The sequence below is a fragment of the Terrapene carolina genome, unplaced genomic scaffold (assembly GCF_002925995.2).
Source record: "Terrapene carolina triunguis isolate 2854851 unplaced genomic scaffold, T_m_triunguis-2.0 Scaffold189, whole genome shotgun sequence".
Lineage (NCBI taxonomy): Eukaryota > Metazoa > Chordata > Testudines > Emydidae > Terrapene > Terrapene triunguis.
Window position 1 is genome coordinate 768,027 of NW_020664540.1, and position 27,156 is coordinate 795,182.

Here is a 27,156-nt window from a genome sequence, read left to right on the forward strand (position 1 = left end):
GACAAAATTGCTCATTCTTCAAAGCAAAAATAGAAGTGAAAATTGTATTTTATTATTAAAGAATCAAAGTATTATACAGAAAAAGAGAATTTGTAAAATTGCTATAAAATGGGTTTGCATGCTGCCTTTGCTATTCTGAAAACCTTGTTATCCTAGCCTAATTTAAGTCAAGATTATGTGCAACCTGCATCTCACATCATATGGAAGAGTTGAGAGCAGCCTCCCTGGAGAGTGGGTGCCCAAGGGCAAGGAATGAGTTCTGCTGATCAAAATAGAAGTAGTAGTATTCTACTCCTGGAATAGGGACCAAAATCAAATGTGTGTTGAAGTCATTGGAAAGACTCCAATTGATTTCAGGGAGCATGGATTTGGGCCATGAACCAATAGCGGATTACTCACCACCTGAAGCAAGGTGGGAACCTGAGAGAATTGTCAGTGATTTACATGGTGCCCTCTACTGTGGGCTAAGAGTAAACTTTCAGTCTATCCCTTAGTCTTCTAGACCTGTGTGACATAGTGAGAAATGGATGTAAAGTAGGAGATGAACACACAAAATGCACTGTGGCTTGATCAAAAGAAGCTTTAAATAAGCTTCAGTATTTTGATGTATAGTGCAAGAATTCTGTATCAAATGGTAAAGAGACTCAAAATTAAAGGATGGTCAAAAGAGTGAATACGAGTAGATGGATTTACAGGGTTCTCTGCCATTCAGAAGCATAAATATCTGAAGAGCTTTCCAATGCACTGTATGGTGGTATTGGAAGGAATATCATCTTGGCAATTATCCTCTCTTCCAATAATGCACACTCACCTACATGGTTCATGGGATAGAGAACTTTGATTTTATTGAGGTTTCATTGATAAAGGATGATGGAAACTGCTCTTCTTTCGACAGGAAAATATGATAAATCCCTTATTTTTCTGAATCAAAAACAGTTAAGAAATACATATCAACTGAAAGTGTAACATCTGTGTTTGTTCCTTCCAAACATTGTACAAATACAATGTTGCAATGTTAACAGTACTGCACACTGTATAGCACCATGTAAATATATATATTTAATTATAGCATGGTAAGTTACTTCTTTTTTCAGGCAAGTCCTGTTATAAAATGGTTTGTAATTTTAAATATAGATAAAGTATAAATTGTAATTTGCTTTTTTTTTCTTTTTTCTTTTAGAAACATGAAGATACAGACTGCCCTTCTGTCGCGGTTTCATGTCCTCATAAATGCAGTGTTACATCACTCTTGAGGAGTGAGGTAAGAAGTCATGCCTAGAGTTGTGCTGAAATATTAAATAAATCCCTATTCAACAGTGTTCAGCTTAGAACTTTGTTATTAGTAAGATCTCGCAAGAATTTTGCCAGAAGCCATTTCCTTATTACCATGTGAGATCTAAAGAAAAGGCTTATCTACCACTACAGTTAAGTGTGATAATTTTTTAATAATTTTTTTGTGATTTCTTAGGAAATTCTTTCAGAAATTACTTTCTTAATTTTCTGTATTTATTACACATGGCGTGTCAAAAAAGATTAGCTTTTATCTTTCCTGCTTTCTCTCTTAATGAAAACTGAGTTAGAAGCACTTATCGAGGCCAGTAGAGCAGAACCTTTGGATAGTGTTAGGCAGCGTGTATTCTTCAAGTCTCAATATTCAAATAGAATGAGAAATCTAAAATATAGTAGCATATACTGACATTAGAGCTGTCTCATATGGCATACAAGCCAGAGGTACATCCTGACCTTAAATGCTGTTTTGATTTTTGTCTCCTCATCTCAGAAAAGATTGTAGCAGATACTGAACAGCTGTTGTGTGGAGTTGGTCCACGCGAGAGATTAAAAATATTGTTCGGACTGTTACATTTGCAAAGGAGGAGAATGAAGGGCCTGACACTTAGATATCATGCTGGTATAGATGCTTTAGGCTAGGTTTACACTACAGCGGGGGGTCGACCTAAGATACGCAACTTCAGCTATGTGAATAGCGTAGCTGAAGTTGCGTATTTTAGGTCGACTTACCTGGCTGTGAGGACGGCGGCAAGTCAACCGCTGCTGCGCCGCCGTCGACTCCGCTGCCGCCTCTTGCCGCGGTGGATTTCCAGAGTCGACGGCAGAGCGATCAGGGATCGATTTTATCGCGTCTTCACTAGACGCAATAAGTCGATCCCCAATAGACCAATTGCTACCCGCCGATTCGGCAGGTAGTGAAGACGTGCCCATAGAAATATTTCAGTTAAACCGATTTAGCTGATGCTTAATCAGCTAAATGCTTACTCAATACAAGGATAAGAGGGCACTTTTGATGAAATTAATAGGCACCAAGTTTAAATTGTCTAAAAGGAAACACTGTTGAAACTCACTGCCACAGGATAAATGTTAAGTAAATAGTTTAATCTTATTCAAGAAAGGATTTAATATTTAGTGTCTGTACTTCACATGATTGGGATAAAACTTATCCATAACTGAGATAAAGAAGACATTTCCTTTTGATGTTTGCTAGTTGCATCATGGGAGGTTGGAACCTTCCCATGAAGCCTCCAGTACTGGTCACGATTAGAGAATGGATACTGGTATAGATGGACCATTGGTCTGTTCCAGTATGGCATTTCTTGTGATCAGGTGCAACAAGCTACTAAAGCTTCTAACATATGTAGAAAATTCAGTTAATATTTTGAGCCGATAAATTTCATTTGTATCTTGTGGTGTCTGAATGTATTCCTTTGTTTGATCCGTTAGTAGTATCTGTAAAGGCTGATGTGCATATTTTTCTAAAAATAAATCCTTTTGTATGATCTAGAATGGAGAGCACATATTTGTCTCCAGCACTCCTTAAAATATTCATTTTTTTTAAACTCATTTTTTGAGGTATCCTTTTTCACTGATACTCCATTAGATTTTTTTGGGTTATGTTTTCCTGATATAGGAATACATCATTTTAGCGTTACAATAAGTGAATAATCATATTTAGTGCTCAAAGTGTGCTAGGCACTTTCTAACTGTCTCTGCCCGAAGGAATGTGCAATGTAAAATGTATAGTAGGCCTTGTGCATATTAATAAACATTATGCTCTTGAGAAGATGATCTAGGCATCTGTCTAATAACATAAGTGGAGGGCCACCTTTGGGGCTCATTTCTGCCAGTATATATTTACCAACTGAGATCCTGATTCAGGAAAGCACTCCTTTTCATAACAACACTTATACATATTCTTAAATCCTACTGAAGTCAATAAGAAATGTTTAAATGCTGTCCTGAGTAGTGAGGGACTTAAGAATGAAGTGCTTAGTCCTTACTACTGTGAATTGTCCCATTAAAAACAATAGGTCAACTCACATCAATAGGCACGAGGCTTGATGATAAGGGTTGGTGGAATTGGATTCTAAAAATTGTTGGTAGGGTTGGACTTTAACCAGCTGCCATCTTATCCCTGCATCATTTTGTTGATTATTTCATTTTTTTCTGATGTTAAGAAAATGAATCTGAAGCCCAGTTGGATAACTAGGGACAACCATTCTAAGGTGATATAGGCAAATGCCTGCCTAACAATTTGAGAAAATTGTGTTGTGCCATTCTCAATAGTGTACAAATAGTATACAAAAAGTGAACATGATATTTTATTATAGAAATATAGCAACTCTTAATATGTGTAAATGGTTACTGGTTGGCACAATCCTTAGTTTTGAGGAAGTTGAAGAAGCAGTGCCCCCATTTAAATCTCGTATAGCACATGTACTTTTTCTTATTTGATTTTAATTTTTTTTTCTGAAATGTTTCTTTTGAATTTTCATTGTGAATTTCTACAGTAAGTGTTTAAAACAAAGTAGATGTTGCATATGCCAGAGGGGGATGAGTTAAACATTTCAAAATTAGATTGGAAAAACCTTGTTTCTTTAGCACCACAGTTTCATAAGCAGGCAGGATCCATTCAGGCCTTTTTCTGGAGGTGGATGAATTGAGTACCAGAGGCTTACTATGTGTGGGTCTTTTTAAATATCTTGAACTCAGTGGAGGTATAAGAGTTTACACCAGGTGAGAATCTGGCCCCAAGGTCCTCTCTGCTCTGTATGGAAATAAAGGTCTTAAGGCACTTGTCAGAAGAGCTGAGGTTTGTCATGGTGTCCTTTACAAAATGGCCCTTCATTCCAGCTCTTAGGCAGTTTGCATCTATCTGCTGCCCTGTCCCCTAAAAATGGCTGCATTTCATTACGGCTCTTCGTATATACTTCTGTGATTTTATTTTAAAGGACAACTTATTTTCTGTGTTTATCATCATTCAGAATATTGGATCTGTGCAAAATACAGGCCTTTTCCTACTTTAGAACATTGAATCCTGTGTACTGCATTATAAATGTGACTCAGCTGCACCCAGATATAAAGTATTTGTCTGTTTCATGCAGTATTTGTTTACAGTCTTCATTGTTTAGTTTTGTTTTATTTTAAATTCTGATATTGAGAATTGCATGTCACGTTTTGACAATCTGTTCCTAATGAAACTAGAGTTAGAAAAGTCGTATGTTACTACAGTGAAACTGGTCTTGAGTGACTACCCAACAGACCAGCAAAAATCATTTGTCAAGAAAAGATTGACCTTTAATTAAAAATCAAATAAAAATGTATGGAAAGCCTTGGGTTTCTTTAAAGTGGTTTTTGTTTTGTTTTTTTGTTTTGTTTTTAAATGGGGTTGCCTACAGGAATGGTCTTCAGTGGAGGTTTCACTGTATATTAAATGTGTCTCTCTGTATATTGTATTGGCATGTGCGTGTGGTTACATGTGTATATACAGTTTATACACTCTGAGTCAGAGTGGAGATAATATACACACATGTACTGTATGTTTTACAAATGGCACACAATACAAATCTGATGATCTGTGCCCTTTATATGTTCTGAGCATTATCATGCAAACGTTTTCTGCCAAAACTCACATTTTTTTCCTATTGCAGTTGAATGCACATTTGTCAGAATGTATTAATGCCCCAAGTACCTGTAGTTTTAAGCGTTATGGCTGCACTTTTCAGGTCAGTATATAACAATTATACTTCCCAATTGATGAAAGTCTGCAATAAGAAAACTTAACATTTTGACATGAAAGTTCTGGACGTCTCTACTCTTGGTTAAGAAACATTCATCCAGTTGCATGAGTGATTAAGACTATGCAGCAGGTGTTCATTTTTGCATATATTTTTATATATGTAAAATTATAAAAAGCACATACACATACTGGTGATATCTTGGGATTTCAGTTAGCCAGTTACAGATGTCTGAGATCAGAAGACATAATTACATTAAGAACTTTAACTTTTCTCTTCTTTGAAATAAGAGAAAAATAGTCATTTTTTTGTTCTCCACAAGCTGTCTAGTAATTTCAGCTGTTCTATGGAAGTATTTAATTTTTTTCCCGAATTAAATTTGTTTAATTTCTTCTGTTTATGCGTGTGAATATATACACTATGATTAAAAATAGGTGGGCCCACTTAGAATGTTTATTTTATGTACATTCATATATACATATGTATATATGTGTGTGTGCATATAGGTGCATAGTCAAACCACAGCATAGAATTAATAAAAATTACAGCTTAAATCCTAGAAGTCACCACAAAGTAAGAAAAAACTTGAGTATAGTTTCAACACTGTTATTTCCATATTTGCAAGATCTTACTTTTCATACCATGCATCTGAGAGTGTCAGCAAATTCTGACAGTTTTACAGTAAAAATTCAAAAGCTGCTGACCGGAAAAACGGAATTTATCAAATTAAATGTCATAATTTTGAAGCTCACGGTGACCCATGAAACTAGATCTTTGTGTACGTGTGCAACACTCCTATAAACCTTCTTTCCCATTGATATCTTAAGACCTGTTTTAAGTCCCATTGAAGTCAATGAGAGTCTTTTCCCATTAATGTTAAAGGACTTTCGATCAGGCCCTTAATATTCTGCCAGTGTAAAAAAGAAAGCATTCAACAATTTAAACACACAGTTGCTCTCTCAACTGTAGAAATAATTAATGATGTAGCACTGCCCACTGTTATGTCTTATGTATCACTGTTCATTCTTTTTATGTATGTATATGTGTGTATATATGTACATATATCCACATATATATTTTTGAATATTTTATATAGAGTATATACATTGAAGATCATTGAAACTTTTCCAGTTGCTTGCAACATATCTAGCATCTAAACAGATATAAACTGCATTGCAAAACATTTACAGAAGTATAGTGTGAAGTAGAAGGTAACATGATCTGCATCTTATGTACTCTGTATATTATCTGTGTGTGTTTTGTAAACTTACAGTGGTTATTTGTACCGACATTTGCAGATTGTGAAGGGGGCAGGAAATCTGAACATCATAAAGCAACAATGGATGTGTCTTGCTAACTTTGTATAATGGCAAATTAGCCACTGTAAACTATTTTAGTCGGCAGATTCTACAAAATTGGCAGTTTCCAGTGATGATAAATTTACCTTAACTGTTTTTCTTTCCTATTCACATCAATGGAAACTTTACAGTAACTTATAAAATGGTTAATTAAACCTATTATTTGTGGAATCAGATGTTGGAGTTATATGACTTGTTTTGTGATTTCTTTAGTGTAAAAATTAGAGAGATGGTTCTAAAACCATTCATTTTGTAAATCTTTTCTCCATTTTGGTTCCTCTGATAAATAAGTACATTGGAAATATACAGCAATTGGATAAAACACTTGATTTTAAATGTATTTCTCACTTTTTCATAAGTTCACAAGTAGATTTCCCCTCTGTTTATATTTTTGTAAAGTACATCCGTGTACCAAAATATATGTAGGGCTGGTTTTATATTCTTGTGTTATATTATTGGTTTTTTTAAAAAAGTGAAATTGGCTAAAATGTATAAATTCTTTGTTGTCACAGGGAACAAATCAGCAAATTAAAGCACATGAAGCCAGCTCAGCAGTGCAGCATGTAAATTTATTGAAAGAATGGAGTAATTCTCTAGAAAATAAGGTATATCTTCTACTCACTTTAATTTTCATTAATTTTTTTAAAATTCTATAAAAATAGAGGAAAACACTTTTGTTCAGAAGCTGTTTGGAAATACAGCTAAAGCACTAGTAGGCTCAAAAAGCAGTAAAATGAGTCAGTGTAACATCACTTTTATTACAATAAAATAAAATAAGAAAATTGGCTTCACGAGTAAATATGTAATTTTTATTCACGTGTTGCTATGAATTTAGTATTTTAATATTTAAGTTATCAAACCAGCTGACATTAAATTTCTCCTTCAATTTCTTTTTCTTATGAAAGAGACCATTAGGAAAAGTACTGCAATGTTAGGAGCTGCATCTACCTGTATATTTTTCTGGAGATCAGATCCTAGAAAACTCCACATACTGAACCGGCTTCATTTTTATTTTAAATTTATCAAGAGCTCTCCAAGCTTCTTGGCCTGAAGAGACTTTTATTAATTGACATGCTGTTACTCTCAGGCAGGCTGGTTTCTGTTCTGATGCTGGATCTAACTAAGTTCACGTTGTGCAATGCTCCCTTGGAACTCTTGTCTTTAAAGAGTTTTTGGGACTTGGGGGAATTTATTGGGAGACCAGATGCTGCAGATCACCTCCCTAACAGCTTCAGCTCCTTTGAATAATGATTTAATTTAGAGCATTTAGGTTTTGTTTAGAACGCAGGCCTTTCGTAGGCTTTGAATTTAAAATATGTGTCAATGCTGCATCCAATCAATAGTGAAATGAGTCAACATATTTTAAACAGGTCTTAAGAGGTTCAGTGTTTTAAATAAAAACATTATTTTGATAGTTTAACCAAATACTGAATTACTTTTAATCCAGTGTTTCTGAACAAATTCTCCTAAATCTAAAAGTAGAAAAGTCCGGAGCCTCTTTAGCCTGTCTTGGAGTGGGAGGGGATCAAGTGAAGGCATATATTAAAGTAAGAGAAAGGTAAAGCAAACCAGATGAGAGCCCACTGGCAAATGGAGATGTAAGCCTATAACTTCAGTCTACACAAGTTTATTTGCCAGAGTTCACTGAACTATGTGGAGAGCAATTTCCCTGTTGTGCTAGCATTTTTCTTCAGAGCCCAACAAGAAAACAATTTCTTTTGCGCAAGAGGATTCTAGCGTGCTTTTATTCAGATGTATTTCTTTGTGTAAATTTTAGTTTCACTACAGAGGAGAACAACATCTCATTTTACCATCACCTTCAAATCTAAGAAGAAATTCCCATAATTTAGTGGTGTAGTTTAAGTGTAGTAAATGTTTCAGTTTTAACAAATACAGGTTCATATTCTTCTTTCCTTTTTTGCTAATTTGAGTCAAGCTATAAAATTTATTTTACATAATTAAAGAAAGCATCTTCCCTGTGACTTACAGTATATTTTTCTTATTTTCCATACTGCACTTCAAAAGAATTGTAATTGCACTGATATATGCTGTATCATTTAAAAACTGTTGAGCAATTCTATATCTCTCTCTTTCTTTTTTTAGCGGTAAGAAAATAAATGCCTCAGTGCAGATTTTTTTCAGTCTTAATTGCTTATCACTGTTGTCTTTTTGCACTTCCTGCTTTGTAAACTTCTTCCTATACATAATAAATGAGTTGAATCACTGGAAATCCCAGGACAGTGCCAAGTTACCAGAATAGCTAACCACACATCACATGTCAGTGATTTTATTGTCAAGAGGTGTAATAAAATGGATTGTGACTTAGTGTCCTCTCCTTCCAGTTAAAGTAACTCATGGCACTGAATGCATTAGGGCAGAGAGAGAACTTCTGCTGAAGAATATAGGTGAAATCCTGGCCTCACTGAAGCCAATGGAAGTTTCGTCCACTGAGTTCAGTGAGGCCAGAATTTCATCCTATGTACTTAACTGGATTTGAATGGAAGGAAATAAAAGAAGTTAACTGCTCCCATTCAGGATGATTCTTTGATGACACAGAACACCTAAATGGTGTACAAACTGAAAGCCTTCGGCTTGCTGTATATTGTCCCTTCCAAAGCATGTGCTAAATGATAACCTCAGTAAGTGAATATTGCTGTTGACAAAAAGCAGAGAGATGAAACAAATTTAAATCAAATCAAAAGATTGGGTAGTGGGGAATCTGAATTTCATGACCTGAGTCTGTCTTTGTAGTGGGGACAAACTAGAAGCCTGAATCCAAATACCCTGGAATTTTGGGATGCGGGGAATCGTGACTCCAATCCAAATTTTGTAGCTTCTCTAATAAATCCTGCTATGTATGTTTAAATACAAAAGCCATGTCATATGATATAAATGTGGAGATAACTATTTAATCCAATCTTGTAGGGGATGAGAAATGTTTTCATTTCTTATTTGGGAGTGTGAATTGGTTTCCCATAATAGAATTCTGAAATAGTAAAATAATACCTTAATTGATTAAATGCTTTTGGAAGACAGCAAAATAGCATCCACTGTAACATTGAAATATGACTAGTAAGTGAAGAAATTCATTATTCTTGATTTCAGGTACACTACATAAAATACTGATAATAGTTTTGTTTCTTTTTGTGCTCCCTTATTTTAAAATTGATGTACTCAAATTCAAAAGGCACAAGCCAAATGAAATTTAAATCCTGTATATTTATTTATCTCTATTCATGCATGAGTTACTTTCAGATTACATGTGGTGTAATGAGAGGTTTGTCTGACTAAGGACCGCAGGATATGGCCCTGTAAACTGCATGGAAAATCTCAATACAAGACCGGCCATATACTGTACCTTACATAAAAATGGAAATATAATACCAGCAGCACAAGTGCAACTGGCTTGTGATCTGGGGGTATGGAGAGGAAATAATGAAAGAAAGGGAATAGAAATGTCACTGATAAGTAAAGAACTCTGATTCATTATGGAAAAGTTGGATGCACAAATTAGAGTAGCTACCCAGGTGGTCTGATTTATATGGTAGGCAAACTTTCACATGGTTAAACTCTTCTTGAAAAATATCCCCAATACACTAGGCTTGCTTTCCTTCCGTGACTGGCAGTTCTCGCTCCCTTTAATGCAAGGGGAAAAAATCAGCTTCATGTCTTATTTCTACTAGGCCCTCTTGTATCCTTGTAGAAATGAGGTACAGGATCTTGTTCCAACATCCATAACTTTTAGGTGGGATCTTGTCCCCTTAAGATTTCAGCACTGTTAATTTGTATGGGTCTTCAGCGACTTTTGCGGGAATGGAAATCATTTTTTCTTATCTTGTCTTGTAAAGATCTAGTTCTTGACTCTGGGCCTGGCAGTAAAGTGACAAGAGCAGAAAATACTGAAACAAGGTTTTAAAACAGCAGAAGTGGTGGTGCACCAAGGGTCGTGCCCACCTTATGATATAAGTCAAAGGTGTCTGAACCTGAGAAGCACTAGAGGTTGTCTTGGGGTTGTTTAGTTTTATTGTTTGAATGTGGTGTAAAATAATTAGTCTGAAAGAGGAACTTTCACATTTGTTTAATTGGATCCAAAATGGTGTTTCCTATCGTCTGTCTATCAGAAGCAATGCTGAGATGTAATGAGTAAAACATTGTCTAGATGTCAGATACTTTTAGTTTTCTTGTTGAATAACCTACAGATAATGTATGCAGTGTAATTGTAGCCATGTTGGTCCCAGGATATTACCTCACCCACCTTGTGTCTCTCCTATAGATCATGCACACTTCTTGCAAGAAGGAAATTGTGTAAAAGTGTAGCACATACAAGCAACAAAACTAGTGATGAATAGATTGCTTACACTCTTTTATACGTCCCTTGCGGCGCCTGTTAGATGTTTCCCATAGCATTCCAACAACATGGCTGATGGTTTAAAATGAAAACCAGTCACAAACAAATAAGATTTATGAAAAGGTGTTCCCAGACAGAAAAAGAATATCATCACTAACACTCTGTGCATCCTCTTTGTCTCTTTGGGTGCTAGTAGACGCTTTTGGATTTGCTCTGGACTGCACAGATTCCATCTACAGTAATATTAGTTGAGCTGCTTTGACTACCTTTCTTTAGTACACAGCCATCCATTCCCAGACAATTACTATACTTGGTGAGGTCAATTAAATGACTTAGATTGAGGGAGTAGTATTTACTAAATCTTTCTCCTTCCTACATAGGCCTTTTCAGTGCTACTTTTCTTTGGCATTTCTTTTTAAGCAATATTAGCATCACCAACCCCAATCTGGAACTAAATAGGCTGCTTCCTCTGAATAGCTAACCACCTCCATGTCAGGGAGTGAGTCGAAAGCCTAGACACTGACCTATTAAATAGTGACCCAAATAAACAGTTGTGTTTATAAGTAAGATTTATTGCTGCTTTTGCATATCACTTTTTCTCATTTATTAGGTCAGGTTGTATCAGTACAACACTGTGGGAATGGGGGGGAAATTATTAGAAACTTCAGATTTTTCTGGTAGTCTTCTAGACGTGGAGAGAGATTTTGCTAGGATCTCTCTTCTGAGCTTAAGGGGAAAACTCTAGGACAGTTTTAAAAAATGAAGTTGCAGGTATTTTTCACAAGTTTTGGCAGGAGTAATTGTAGAATTTTTTCCAGGTGGCCATGCTCCAGAATGAAAGTTTGGAAAAGAACAAGAGTATACAAACTTTACATAATCAGATTTGTAGCTTTGAAATAGAAATTGAAAGACAGAAGGAAATGCTGCGGAATAATGAATCTAAAATACATCATTTACAGGTAAGAATTTTAGACTCTCCCCGTTAAAACAAAAATTACAGTAGTTTCTGTTCTGTGCCTTTACGCTTGCAAAGTGAAGTGTTCTAATTTACAAAAAAAACCTATTTCACTCAAAAGGAGGCATTTACATTTATTATAAAATAAAATTTTGAAGTATACCTTTTTTCCTGCTCAGTAGCTGGTTTTTCATATGTAAATCTCTTGATGGGTTTATAAAGTTTTCACTAAAACGTTAAATTGACTAACCCACATTTTAAAAAAAAATGCATTGCCTGAAAAGCTAATTTTAAAAAAATAGTTTAAAGCTAAATTACACTTAGTCAGAGAAGCAATTGTAATCCTACGAATTTAATTACTTTTTGCTCCTGTGTAAATCAAAAATCTGCTTAACAGACCACTGCCAAACTCGAAGCAAAGGCCAGTTAAATCCTTTTAAACTGTCCTATGCTCACTCTGTATTTCCTTTCTCCTTATTGAAACTTAAGAAGATATTCATCATGGGTGAAATTCACCCCTATACAGAGTCAGCACAAGTCTCTGCACTGCATTTGAGTAGATGGTTTTCTCCCATATATCTAGTGACTTCATACATGATCCTTTCAGAGAAAACAGTACTTTATGTTTATATAGCACTTTTCACCCCCAAGAATCCCTTTATAAGCTATTGTTATAAAGGCATCATTGCAGACAAGATTCTGACACATCCACCTCTAGAGTGGAACATAGCAGCTTTAACTGCACACTGCAGTAGTATACATCAGTTTTCAAAACAATGTAGGTAAAAGTATCATATCCAGTTGATGTTGCAGGAGAAATGTAGGTATTGTAGGCAGAATGTGGCTGAGGTTCAGTTTTATGTCTCTTCCAAAAGTTGGTATGTCCAACAGGACAGTGTCCCTACACCACCATGCTGGGGCCATTGCTTCAGTACCAGCTAGAAGTCCCATCTGTTTGAAACATCAGCACTACCTCCCACAGCACCTATGTCTTGGCCGCTCCTGTTCAAGTAGTGATGCCGCCTAACTCTGCTTAGGTGGTAGTCTAAGATATGATGGCATGCTTGCAGTATTGCATTCCAACACCGTGGAAGTAATTCAGGGTCTGGCATACTTTTTCTATATTTTTCCTATCTTGGCACTTCCTGGTGCATTGGAAAATTATGATTATAACTCTAGTGCCGTGAATAAACGTGAAGAGTCAACTTATTGGTGTGCTTTAAATTTATGTGCCTCTGTATTCATTGCTGAATGACTCTAGCATGAGGTAAGTTCTCTTGAAAGTCTTCTTTTTATATGCAGTTCTCTCTCTTAATGGGTAATGATGAGAGAGGAAATCTAGGGAAAGGTATAGCAATGTTTAATGAGGTCTTGGCAACTTATGGTAATTTTTCAAACTTGCTTAAGCCATGGCACTGGTCTGGTTCTATTTAGAAGGGGTTGTGTTTTAAAGAAATCAATTTTAATCAGAATCAAATAGATGGCCCTTTGGAGGTAGATGGAGATCGAAGAGTTTTTTCCCCCCCCTTTATTTGTCCCTATCTCCTACGTACATTATTCCAAGCCAAATAGTGCCTTAATGTTACTTCAGTCTGATTTCTCCCACGTGCTGAAATCCTGGTCTCCATCAAATCTGCAAGGGCAGTCTATGAATATATCCTAGTTTGATTTCCTGTGAACTCTTTGGTCAGTGTCTGTCATCCAATAGGAGCTGAAACCATTAATTACCTGTTGTGAGCTATTGTTTTTCCAGACAGTGTTGAGCAGCCATTGAAGTACCAAAGCCACAAATACTTCTAGTTTAGTGCTATACAATCTGCGTTTGGACAGGCATTAATTGTTCAGCATGTGAGTCCTATGTGTACTGATAACTTTCAGTATGATACAGTAACTCCTCACTTAAAGTCGTCCCAGTTAATGTTGTTACGTTGCTGATCAGTTAGGGAACATGCTTGTTTAAAGTTACGCAATGCTCCCTTATAATGTTGTTTGGCAGCCGCCTGCTTTGTCCACTGCTTGCAGGAAGAGCAGCCCGTTGCAGCTAGCTGGTGGGGGCTTGGAACCAGGGTGGACCGGCAGCCCCCCTATCAGCTCCCCGCTCCCCTAAGTTCCCCCATGTGGCAGCCGCCCAGCAGGCTATCAATTGCCGGCAGTTCAGCTGTCCCTCCTCCCACTGCCATGTGCTGCTCCTGCCCTCTGCCTTGGAGCTGCTCCCGGGAGCCTCCTGCTTGCTGTGCAGGGGGCGGGAAAAGGGGGACTAATGTCCGGGTGTCCCCCTCCCCCCTGCTCCTGCCCCCTGCTTACGCCATCTCCATATAGAGCAGGGTGGGGACACCACAGGGCTCAGGATGGAGAGAGCTTGCTGGCCGCAGCTGCTGTCTCAACTTCCTGATCCACTTAAAAAGGCAGTGTACTTAGAGTGGGGTCAGCATACTTAAAGGGGCAATGTGCATCTCTCTCTCTCTCTCTCCCACACACAGGGTGTGTGTCTCTGTCTGCCATGCTGTCGCCCCTCCCTCCATTCGTGCTGCCTTGTAGAGTGTGAGGCTACATTAACAGTGTGTTAACTTTAGGGCTCAGCCGAATGCTGGTTCATCGTTTAGCAGTAAGGCATTCCCTGGGAAATACCCCACCCTCTTCCACCCTCTAACTTCACCACCTCAACCAAGCTTCACAATCATCATTGCTGTGTACAGTATTAAATTTTGTTTTAAAACTTAGACAGACAGAGTATATCTAAATATAGTTTTTTGTCTGGTGAAAAAAATTTCCCTGGAACCTAATCACCCCTATTTACATTAATTCTTATGGGGAAATTGGATTCGCTTAACATCATTTCGCTTAGTCACATTTTTCAGGAACATAACTTCAATGTTAAGCGAGGAGTTACTGTATCAGTATTAGTTGACATGCAAACTTCCTTAGTATTGGGAACAGCTGTGTTTCATTGATTACAATTGGTATTGTTGTCTGCTCTGCAAGACACTTTGGCAATAGCATTCTTAACAGTTCTTCTGAGCATAAAAGCATCAAAAGGCATCTGGATGCTGGCAGGAACTTCAGGACTTAGGACTTTTTGGTTCAGACTAATTTTCTCTGTACTGGTCTCCAAGATAAATTTTAATACTTTCTTTGGTTCGGTTTCATCAGCTTGCAAAGGAGTCACAAACTATTTTCTCAGCCACCATTTCATGGAAGCAGCCTGTGCATGTAGTGTTAAATCTCCATCAACAATGGATAGTAATGCTCTAGAAAAGCCAAGTCTTTCTAGAACTTTAAACTATTTCTTTGAGTAGTGTCCATATGGGTGCTCCACTGTAGGTCTGTCTGCGTCCCTGCACCTTTGATAGGAGATTTTAGATAGCAGTGTCTGTTTGGCCCATACATGCACTCTCCCTCGAGGCTAACTAGTGCTGCAGGGGCAAACCACCCTCAGTTCCTTCTCAACCCCCCATGGTCAGAGACAGAGCACATAGCAGCCCACTTTCTCTTTTTTCCTCAGAGTTTTAGAGTTCACTTTCCTAGCTCCTACTAGACTTTCCATTGTTTTTTTTTTTTTTCTTCCCTTTTAGGGTTTTTTTTAGGTTTTTCCCCCCCCCCCCATTTAAAAAAATAAATACATTTTTCCTTATCCCTGTTTTTCCCCTTTCCCCCCTGTCTGGGAATTGTCCCCAGTAAGAGGCATGCCCAGCTGTCCTGTGTTTAAGCCATGCCTCTCCTGCAGGGAGCAGTACCGGTTACAAACTGACACATGCCACAGAAGTGCACCTTCTGCCAACAATTGAAGGTTAGATCCCAAAAGAACTGGGAATTAAAGTTGAAACTCCTCCTCCTGGAGGGTACTCTTAAATTGACATCTGACCCCAGTCCTGAATCCCCTCCATGGTAAAGATCGTCCCCGGACCCTTCAACTTCTGAGAGAGAGCCGAGGAGGAAATCTGACTACCCTCGCAAAGTTTCCAAAAAGAGGGCTGCAAGCCCTCAAACTGAGCTCCTGACCAGCCAGAGGAGATTCACGGCGTGATTGGTCACCTCTGCACTGGCAGCACCAACAGCTCCGAAACATGGTACCATAGGTCAGATGGGTCCTCTGGTGCAGACACTGCCTATAAGCCTAAAGACCTGAAGGGCGCAGGCTCTATAGTGGCAGTACTGCCCGTCAAAGGCAAGAGCAAAGACCATACCGTCTCTGTGAAGACGGTACAAAAGTGGAAACCTACGGTACTGACTACTTCCAAACAACCCCCATCGGACCGATCATCTCGCACAAGATCTCCGCCAGTTTCCTCAGTACTGGCAAGTCAGCACCAGCGAGTCAACACGGACAAGCCCTGGCAGTACCAATCACTGCGGTACCATGAGAGTTTCATTTTTCTAGTGATGTCATGGTGGCTGAGACTCCAGAGTCCCTGCTGCTTGGTACCAGGGCCCCGGTACTGAGCCCATCTTGGTCCCTGGAATCACCACCAGTGCTGGGGCATTCACTTCCAGTCTCCTTGTCTCCTCCACCGCTTTACAGCGAGGTCTCAGCTAGTGACCAGAATGGTATCCTCTCACGGCCCTCACACCATGGCCCATCTCTACATCAACCAGGGCACTCCCCGTTACACTCTTGTTCCGAGCCTCAATGCTCTTGGTATGGCCGCCCATGGGTACCACCACCCATGCCCTTTCCATCACCCCAGTGGCCATACTGGGACCCATGGGCAGCCCACAGGCATCATACTTCTCAGACATTTGGTGTTTCCTACCAAGAATCAGTAAGACTGTCTCCTTCAGCTTCGGTATCTAGAGCCCCAGAACCTCAGGAAACTTTTGGGGAGCAAGAGGCCAGACTTAGAGGAGGAAGTTACACCACCAATGAATATCTCCTCCTTCTCCCCAAACGAGGTGGTGATGCCTCCTCCACCATCCCTGGTGGATGATTTTAAACTATTTCAGGATCTCACAAAAAGTGTGGCAGACACACTACAGATTCCGCTGGTGGAAGTGAAAGATACCCACTACAAGTTAGTGGGTATACTGCACCCCTCATTTTCCTCCTCAAGACTCATCCTCCCAGTCAATGAGGCACTTCTAGATCCTGCTACGGTCATTTGCCAAATGCCAGTCTCTATCGCACCAACATATAAAAGGGCCAATAAAAAGTACAATGTGTCCTCCAAGGATGCAGAATTCCTTTTTTCACACCCTCCACCTAACTCCATCGTTGTGGATATTGTGAATTCCCATGGCCAACAGCATCATATTAAATCCACCCATTATCACAGGGACTGGAAAAGAGTTGATTTATTTGGTAGGAAGGCATACTCCTCAACAACTTTGCAATTCAGGATTGCAAATTATCAAGCCTTAATGGGGAAGTACGACCACATGGACTATGCTAAACTTAATACATTTATTGACCATTTGCTAGAAGCACAATGGGAACAGTTTCAAGCAATCATACATGAGGGTCAGTTAGGAAGAACAGTGCACCAGACACACCAGATGCTGCGGAAACAGCAGCCTGCTTGGTATCAACAGTGGTGGGGATGTGATGGGCATCGTGGTTACACTTCTCAGGACTGCCGAAAGAGGTACAAACAACAGTCGAGGACCTCCCTTTTGTGGGCTCCAAACTTTTTAAAGACAAGACCGATGCCTCGCTCCATATTCTTAAGGACTCTAGGCCACACTGCGCTCACTAGGGATCTACACACCAGGACAGAAATGGAAATTCAGTCCTCCATCATCCCATACATCCCAACTACCCCAATACCTGCCACCACAGCATTATTATGAGCCATAGAGAAAGAAGCCTAGAATTCAAAGGCATAAACCATCGCCACTCAATCCTTACAATCTCAGCCCTAGACCTCAAAACACCAGTTTGAATGCCTTGGTTGAGGCCCCAAGAGACCATTCCCCACATCAGCTGCAACCTATAGACCTTTCACATCCCTTTGGGTGTCACCTCGATCTTTTCCTCCAACACTGGGAATACTTAACTTCCAACAGATCGGTCTTGGAGATCATTTCCAAGGTTACTCTATCCACGTCACCAGACTGTAAAGAGAGGAAACAGATCATCTACTATGCTTAGGACCCATTCCTGTACACCTCAGAGGCAAAGGCTTTTATTTCCAGTATTTTCCGATTCCCAAGAGAAAAGGAGGTTGGAGAGCCATACTAGATCTAAGAACACTAAACTAGTTACCTAAAGGCTCAAAAATTCAAGATGGTCACACTAGCAGCAATTATTCCATCTCTAGAGCAGGGAGATTGGTTCTTGACCCTCGACCTCCAGGACGCCTACTTCCATATATCGAGCCAGCCATCCACAGACTATTCCTCAGGTTTACCCTTGGTCAGGACCATTACCAGTACAGAGTACTTCCCTTCGGCCTCTCATCCACACCCAGAGTATTCTCCAAGGTCCTTTCTGTAGTAACGGCTCATCTATGCACCGTGGGGATCATGATTTACCCTTACTTGGACAACTGTCTCCTCAGAGACTGCTCTTTCAATACCCTATGGGCCACAATTGAGTTTGCAAATCAATGCCAAAGATTGATCTTGACTCCAGTACAGCGGTTGGAGTTTATAGGGACCAATCTCGAAGCAGTACAAGCGAGAGCATTCCTCCCGCAACACAGATTTCACACCCTGGCCATTGTCATAGAGACAGTTCAAACCAGCCCACAAACGCCAGCCAGACATTGCCCCCAGCTTCTCGGGCACATGGTGACATGCACGTTCATGATATCTCACACAAGACTACATGTGAGGTGTCTACACGTATGGCTGAGGTCTGTCTACACACCAAACAGAGACAGACCCCTGCAGGGTCAAATACTCACTGGAATGGTGGAAAGACCCAACAAACGTCTTTACGGGGATCTTTTTCACGCGCCCCCCCCCCCCCCCCCCCCCCCCACACTACTTTTGACAATGGACACATCCCTAATAGATTGGGGAGCCCATTTGAACAACCACAAAGTTCAGGGCAAATGGTCCCCTATTGAATCAACTCTCCATATCAACCTTTTAGAACTAAGAGGAGTCAGAAATGCTTGTGCACACTTTCTTCCACCTGGCTGAGACAGACATGGTACCAATACCTGGCACAGCTAATACTGTGTCCACCAATCCCTCTTCAGCCCACTCCTCACCTCCTTTCACAGAATGATGGACAAATCCTCTATCCCAACCTACAGATCCTGCGGCTCAATTCTTGGCTCCTTCATGGTTCTGACACACACAGAATTGCTGCTCCTTCATGGTTCTGACACACACAGAATTGCTGCTCTGAAAAGGTGAAAGAAGTGTTATTACACAGTAGAAAGTCAGCTACCTGCCACACTCACAAAAATGGAAAAAAATTCCACGTTTGATGTAATTCCAAACAAATTGTCCTAGTATCTTCCTCCCTCCCCTTTGTGCTGGACTACATCACCCCCTCCTCTTGAGGCCTACTATCTCTAAGCTACCTCAAGGCACATCTGGCAGCCGTAACGGCCTGCCACCAACAAATAGATGGATACTTGATTTTTGTCCATCCAGTGACCGATTTCTCAATGGCATAGGAAACCTATTCCCATACACCAGGCACCCCACATGGGACCTAAATCGAATTCTAAAGAGCCTAACTAGATAGCCCTTCGAACCTGTGGTCACTCGTTCTCTTACGCATCTATCAATGAAGACAGCGTTCCTAGTAGCCATCACCTCAGCACAGAGAATAGGGGAAATAGCGGCATTAATGGCACACCACCACTTCACAATTTTCTTTAAAGATAACTAGAGCCTGGAAGTCTGCGGATATCTGCTTTATGTCCACAGATATCTGCATCCGTGGATGTGGATATCCGCAGACCATGTTTGCGGATCGGATGCACATACAAATTTTGTATCTGCACAGGGCTCTAAAGACAATGTTGTGCTGAGGCTGCACCCAAAGTTCCTCCCTGAGGTGACCTCATCTTTCCACATGAACCGGTTCCTTCACCTTCCCACGTTTTACCCAAAGCCTCACCGTGACAACAGGTAGGCTATACTGCATACACATGATGTTAGAAGAGCCTTGGCCTTTTATTTGGACATGACAAAGTCCTTTAGGAAATCTACTGAGACTTCCTCTCAATTGCGAACTGGTCAAAAGGCGCAGTGATATCACTGAGACTTTCCAAATGGGTCTCGAACTGTATTAACTCTTGCTATCATGCTTGTAATTTGATACCTCCATCCGGAATCCACACACATTCTATGGGATCGGTTTCCACCTCTGTTGTCTTCCTTAAGAATGTTCTCATCCCAGAAATCTGCAGGGCAGTGACTTGGGCGTTTCCTCATACTTTGGCAGAACAATATGCGATTACTAGCAACTCAGCTTCCAATGCCATCTTTGGCTCCACGGTATTGTTATCCATAACAGTCTTGACTCCAAAACCCCAGACTTCCATTGGGAATGCTGCTCGGGATTCATCTACAGTGGAGTACCCATAGGGATGCTTCTTGAAGAAGTAGTTATTCACTTTGAGCAGTAACAATGGTTGTTTGAGCTGTGTGTGTCTATGGGTGCTCCACAACCTGCCCTCTTCCCCTATACTTTGGAGTTCTCAATAAGGGCTCCACAGTAGAGAAGGAACCGAGGGTGATTCACCCGCACAGTGCTAGTTAGCCTCGAGGCAGACCACGAGGGAGGGAGGGCACATGTGCAAGCGGAACAGACACTATCTAAAAATCTCCAATCAGAGGCACGGGGCCACAAACACACCTAGAGTGGACCACTCATAGGGGGACACATCTCAAAGAATCATTGTTGCTGCGCAAGGTGAGTAACTTCCTCTTAGTTTCATTGCACATTATTCCTGGCACAAGTGGTGTTGTTTTTTTCCAAGTACAATTGTTCGTATGTGGAGTCACTTGGCAGACAATACTTTTCATTAAAGGAGAAGAATCTGAAACTTATATCTCCAGGCCTGGCATCCCATATAAATATGGCTGCGTTGTAATAGCCAGAGAATAAGAGAAGAAGTTGGGCAATTTCACTGGCCTCCTGAAATATTTTTTAGGAAACATTAAATCCTACTTGTTCAGTGCATAGGCACTACACCTCTACCCCAATATAACTCTGTCCTTGAGAGCCAAAAAATCTTACCGTGTTATATCGAACTTGCTTTGATCTGCCGGAGTGCGCAGCCCCGCCCCCCCGGAGCGCTGCTTTACTGCGTTATATCCGAATTCATGTTATATCGGGTCGCGTTATATCGGGGTAGAGGTGTACTTTATTGATTTACACTTTTTTTTCTATAGGGGAACTGCTGTAGTATCTTTTAGCATAGTATGGTAAAGCTGAGAAGGAAAAGAACAATTACCATGAAGGAACCAGTTATTGCTTCTTGATATGATTGACTGGGAACTTAAATTCGTAATTTTGCTAGGGGGGTTGAATGGGGGCAGGGGTCCCGGGGGTGCAGTCAGGAAGGAGGGAGGGGTTCGATGGGGCAGCGGGGAGCAGTCAGGGCCAGGGGTTCCAGAGGCAGTCGGGACAGGGAGCGGGGGGGGGTGGAGGGAGGAGGGGGGCCGTCAGGGAACAGGGTTGATTGGATGGGGCAGGGGGCCCGGGGGGGGGGGGGCATTTTTGGGGGGGGGTCCCAGGCCATGCTCCCCTCCCCTAACCGGCTCTCCATACAATTTCCGAACCCGATGCGGCCCTCAGGCCAAAAAGTTTGCCCACCCCTGGTCTAAGTTCTGAAGCATGCTTAGTTTTAGTAGCCAGGACTGGTCCAGAAATAATGTATAAGATTTTTATAAATGGATAAAATATCTATAACAAATGAGTATCTACCTACAGAAAATTAAAAATCATCAACTTCAGTATTCAGAAAAGGCATGTATGGCTTAATGCAGGCATAGAGCTGGGTGTGCTAATGATTTGGAGAAGTTAGTGGTTGAAATAGAAAGTCATATATAGAAAATTCATATCTGCTTGAAAATTTATGAGTGCAATGTGCGACATCTGCATGCTGACTAATGACATAATTAGAGAAAATATAATTCTCCACTGCTGCATTAAATTCAGATTTCAGTATTCCCAGTGTGAAAATCCTCTGCCTGCCTGCAGGGGAAGAGGCAAAAGATCCCAGAGCCTCCTTTTCAATAGATTACAAACCTATTTCCATGTATTTGGAATTATCCTGAACAATTTTGAGGGATAAAATATAACACACTCTGGCAATAAACAAAACTCTCTTTGTAAAACCTGGATGCATTGTGGTCAAGGATAGCATATTAAATATGGCTTGGTGGAGAAAAAGTTGTTCCTAAAAAAACAATAGTCCGATAATTTTCTCCCATATTAGCACCATTGTTCCCAGGAAAAACCTTGCCTATACTTTTTCTGTATTTTTCCCATAGTGGCACTGCCTGGTTCATATGAAAATTATTTTTCTTTGTATTGTCTGTTGGCCCCAGTCAGAGATCAGGGCCCCATTGTGTGAGGCACTGTACAACATATAACAAAAAGATGGCCACTGTCCCAGTGAGCGTGCAGTCTAACTCTAGTGCCATGAATACAAGTCAAGAGTCAACTTATGGGTATATTTTAAATTTATGTGTGATTCTGAATTTGTGAACTCCTGGTCTAAGTTTGTTGATATGCTCTTATACAATTGGGTTAGGCCATCTCATGGTGTGCTCCCTTTTACATATACAGCTCAAGGCTGTTCTCTGTTTTATTCCCCTCTGTGGTCTTTTGTGGTGAAATAAAGTTTTTTGTCTTCGTAGTTTGTGATTAGCATCACTACACACAGTGACATTAATCTATTTGATGGAAGCACAAATCCACACATTTGATTTAGTACAGAGCTTTGCTTCACATAGTCGTCATTTCAAGATTCATACATACTTTTTTTTTTTCTTTTTTTACATTGATGCTTCAAAATATGTAACGGTTATTCTTGAAACATACCACATAGTTTAGTATTTCTTAGATATAGCAAGATAAAGCACACCTCTAGAATATAATAATTCTACCAGCAGACTGTCAAATTTGAAGCCTTCATTTAATTATTACAGATTTCCAGTATGTACCGAAACTGAATGGTTAAAATAGACATCCAAAAGGGGAAGTGAATGAAGTGTGGGACATTAGGGTTATCCCCACAAAGAACATTGAATGCTTGGTTATCTGCCCAGAAGGCAGACACAAAATAAACTGAACTTGTCTTTGTATTAAAATACAAAAAAAAAATGTAGAAGTGAAACATTTTGAAATTTGCTGGGGCTGTTTAATAAACTCTGATAGATTATATGAAACCATCAACTCAGATCTGGAATTTAACTGTAGCTGGTAGCCAAAGCAGTTTCTTGTTTCAAATACTTTCACTATCATTTTAACTCTATAATTGAATACATGGTTCTGGCTAAAATTCCTGCTGTTCTAAATTAGCTGTGACAGTATAAAGCGTTCCATATTTTTTGTATTAGATTTGAAGCAATCTGGTGGGTGTGCTCTTCCTTCCTTGCTTAATTTTTTTATTAAAATAAGAGTAGTGAGAAATGAAATGAGTGTGCCTGCTTCAGAGATGAGAAGATTTTCTGCACTTCTCTTGAACAAAAAACCTCATGGCTTTTTAAAATTATGAATAACTGTAAACATAAAGCTGAACCAGGGAGCACCTTCTGGATGCATGGCCTGTTTAAATTTAGGAGCAAAGGATGCTTGAGTGACCAGAAGCATGAGTTCTACTGACTTTTGTCTCTTAAATCACTTAGATGCTTTTGAAAATCCCACCCAAATTAAACTCAACAATGAATAAAACCTTCATTATAAGACCTTCTATTGAAACCAACTTCTGTAATCAAAGGCCAAAATACTAATTTTCTAACTTGTTCTTAAATCTTATTTTTACTGGATATCCTGACAGTACTCTAATAATAGCAGCACATACAGACGACTTTCTTATTTCAAAGTGCTGTTCAGACGTTCATTTGCCACAACACCCTTATGAAGTAGTTATCTCTGTTTCACACTTCGTGGAAACTGAGAGGTTAAGTGTCATAACCAAAGCCACCCAGGAGATCAGTGGGGCAGAACCAGTAGTAAAACTGTTCCTGTTTTAGTCCCATCCTTGTTCCTTTAGATTATGCTACCACTAAGGTTCATTTAAGAGATGTGAGTTTATTTTAAATGGTTTTTGTCACAGACACAATCCTTGTATAATCTTCATTATTTCCAGCTTTTCCTGGTGGTTGTCTTTTAACTAAATTTTACTGTTTCATAAAGCGAGTGATAGACAATCAAGCAGAGAAATTGAAAGAACTGGACAAAGAGATCCGCCCATTCCGACAGAATTGGGAGGAGGCAGACATCATGAAGAGCAGTGTGGAGTCCCTTCAGAATAGAGTGAGTGAACTGGAAAGCGTTGATAAAACTGCAGGACAAGGAGCTCGAAATACAGGTGAGTGTAAGCACAATGGAGTAAAGTACCACCCAGCAGCTACTGTAAAAAAGCCAAATGAGGTATTTTGAATGTAACTCCCATTGTGATTTTCCTTTGAAAACATCAGTAACACTGATCCTTCAGTTTATTGAAAAGGAAATTAGGTATGTAATCTTTTTGTTAAAGGCATGACATTTTCCTTCCCGGTTGTACCTTAGACTTCATTCCTATCTTACTTTGTTCTCTTGAACATAGTATTGATTACTCTGAAAGTTAATTGCAAATATTTTCTCAGCTGGTCTTAGAAAGCTAATAGATTCCAGTAGCTTCTTTATAAAATATTTTCAGTGTATTGACAAGTATTTTTGGAGTAATATTGTCCCAGTGAACAGATCAGTTATTTTTATTCACTTGAAAATATGCTTCCAGATGTCGATTTACAGTCTTTTATGTCTAGTACAGAGGAATGTTTGATGTGAAGAACACAATGAGATCTATTTGAATAATAAGGCCATTGCCTCACACATTGAACAAGGTGATGAAAACCACAAGTTAGCAGTACAGTGTAGACCATTCTTAAGGGTTCAGGCAATATTATTTGGTTCAAAGACAAATTACTATGTAAAGATAATTTTAGCAAAAAACTGCCTCATGTAAGTACCTCTGCTAATCCACACTGCCTATTTTTGTTATCGTTGCCAGAGTGTAAAATACAAAGGAATAAAGTGATGACTGTTATCTTCCATGAGAGGGGAAGAAAGGACCCATTAAAAAATGAACAAACAACAAAACCTTGGGGAGATGGGAGTACTTAGTACCATGTAGTGCAGAAAACTGTTTATCAGTAATAGGACATAGCTTGAATTTTCAACTTTTACTCATAATACATTTGCTGCTGATCCCCAATGAAGGGTCAGGCAAAGATGAAGATTCTGAAACAGCCCACGGTTCTTCTTCATTTAAATGGGATCACATGAGTTCTGTCATCATTTTCAAAGGTTTCCACAATGATAAATCTATAGTTAATATTATTAGACTCTTGGCAAGCAGCTGATTAGGCAAAAATGTCAAATTTTGTTTTTTAGCTATAGCAATATTTCGTTGTGATTTGAACTATATTTATGCTGGATGTTTTGAGTGCTTGACACTTCTACCAAGTGTAGTGCAGTTCCCAACTTCCTCTATAATACAGTAAAATATCAGCTTTATAAAAGAGCCAATTAATATCATTGCTTGCTGGCAGTGGAAATTAATGTATGTGGCTAAATGTGAGTTGGTTATACTATTTTACTCTATACTATTATAGTATTGTAAGATTTATTTATTAATGTTGTGCTATTGATAATTTAACTTTTTAAAAAAATATATAGAATTAATAATTTTTTTCTCACAAACCCCCTCTCCATTTTCTACTAGCCGTACTAGAGACACAGCTAAGTAGACACGATCAAATGCTGAGTGTTCATGATATTCGGTTGGCTGACATGGACCTCCGATTCCAGGTGTTAGAAACTGCCAGTTACAATGGAGTATTAATTTGGAAAATTCGAGATTATAAACGTCGGAAACAAGAGGCCGTCATGGGGAAGACTCTGTCCTTGTACAGCCAGCCTTTCTATACTGGATACTTTGGCTATAAGATGTGTGCCAGAGTTTACCTTAATGGAGATGGCATGGGAAAAGGGACGCACTTGTCATTGTTTTTCGTCATAATGCGTGGAGAATATGATGCCTTACTTCCTTGGCCATTTAAACAGAAAGTGACTCTGATGCTAATGGATCAGGGAGCTTCTCGACGTCACTTAGGAGATGCTTTCAAGCCAGATCCAAACAGCAGTAGTTTCAAGAAGCCTACTGGAGAAATGAACATTGCATCTGGCTGCCCAGTCTTTGTGGCTCAAACAGTTCTAGAAAATGGAACGTATATTAAAGATGATACTATTTTTATTAAAGTCATAGTGGATACTTCGGATCTACCAGACCCCTGACATATAAATGGGGAGGCAGTTAAACAGAAGACAACTCCATTTGGGGGTTTTCTATCAGTTTGTCTTCAATCAGAGGTCCTACAGCACAAAGGACCACCTTGTGGAACAGAAGGAAGAGTTTGAAGGCATAACTTCATAGGGTCCAATGGCGAAAGTAGCAACACATTAAGAAATCATACCATGGTATATTTTCTAATAGAACTAGTAACACTTAAACTCTGAAGAATTATTTATCCCTCATGAGGATAATGATTACAGTCAGAGAGGCTTTTTTATTTAACTTATTAATCTAGTCAATTGGAGGTGAAAAGACATGTAAAGTATGTGCTGAATAAATTACCTGACTTTTCTTCATTTAGACTAGAATACAAAAAAGTTCACATGTGGGTTAGCTGGAAACTGTCAGCATGTTAAGTAAAAGAAGAAATGATGAAGTAATGTTGCAACTATGATATAATTATTTTGAAAAACTAAGTGCAATCGTGTCTGAAATATAGTATATTGTCTTTTTAAGGCCTCATCTGGTCTCTGTTTTAATAATTACTTTGTCAGAAGACCTTGAAAAATATCCAGGTCTTCTTGAAAGTATCTAAATCAGAATCATATTTTTATTTAAAGTTCTATTAATAATTGTTGCAGAAAACATTTTATTTTAAAGCCGTTGATAGACTGATATTTCTTGGAAGAAAAATAGAAGATATCAAACACTGGTTATCACTTGTGATAAAAAAAGAAATTATTCAACTATTGATGTTATTTCTCTTTAGAAATGTAAACCTACAATATATGTCGTAGTTAATGACACTATTTCAAAATTAAGGAAAAATCACTCATGGATGCTGTGCATCATTATCAGATTTATAATTGTTTTCACCCTAAAATAGGGCATTTGTTGAACTTTGGAGTTCTAAACGGAATCCTGTACGCTTTTAAAGTTCTGCCTCATGCTTTCCAATCAAGCTATATATATTGCTGACAGCATAAATGTGCAACACCTAATATTTTCAGTGTGGGGGAATTGGATTAGTGCTGAAAAACAGCCAGTCATG

At 39.2% G+C, this 27,156-nt stretch overlaps 1 protein-coding gene across 1 annotated transcript in view; it reads left to right on the forward strand.

Annotated features, from left to right (window-relative positions):
• Positions 1 to 26,176, forward strand: part of TRAF3 (TNF receptor associated factor 3) — a 67,119-nt gene extending 40,943 nt beyond the window's left edge. Inside the window, exons 6-11 of the mRNA XM_024215193.2 lie at positions 1,181 to 1,261; positions 4,944 to 5,018; positions 6,901 to 6,993; positions 11,555 to 11,695; positions 23,963 to 24,137; positions 25,536 to 26,176. Of these exons, the coding sequence (XP_024070961.1) occupies positions 1,181 to 1,261; positions 4,944 to 5,018; positions 6,901 to 6,993; positions 11,555 to 11,695; positions 23,963 to 24,137; positions 25,536 to 26,107 (1,137 nt within the window). The 3' untranslated portion in view covers positions 26,108 to 26,176. The remainder of the gene's footprint in view (positions 1 to 1,180; positions 1,262 to 4,943; positions 5,019 to 6,900; positions 6,994 to 11,554; positions 11,696 to 23,962; positions 24,138 to 25,535) is intronic.
• The last annotated feature ends 980 nt before the right edge of the window (positions 26,177 to 27,156 follow it).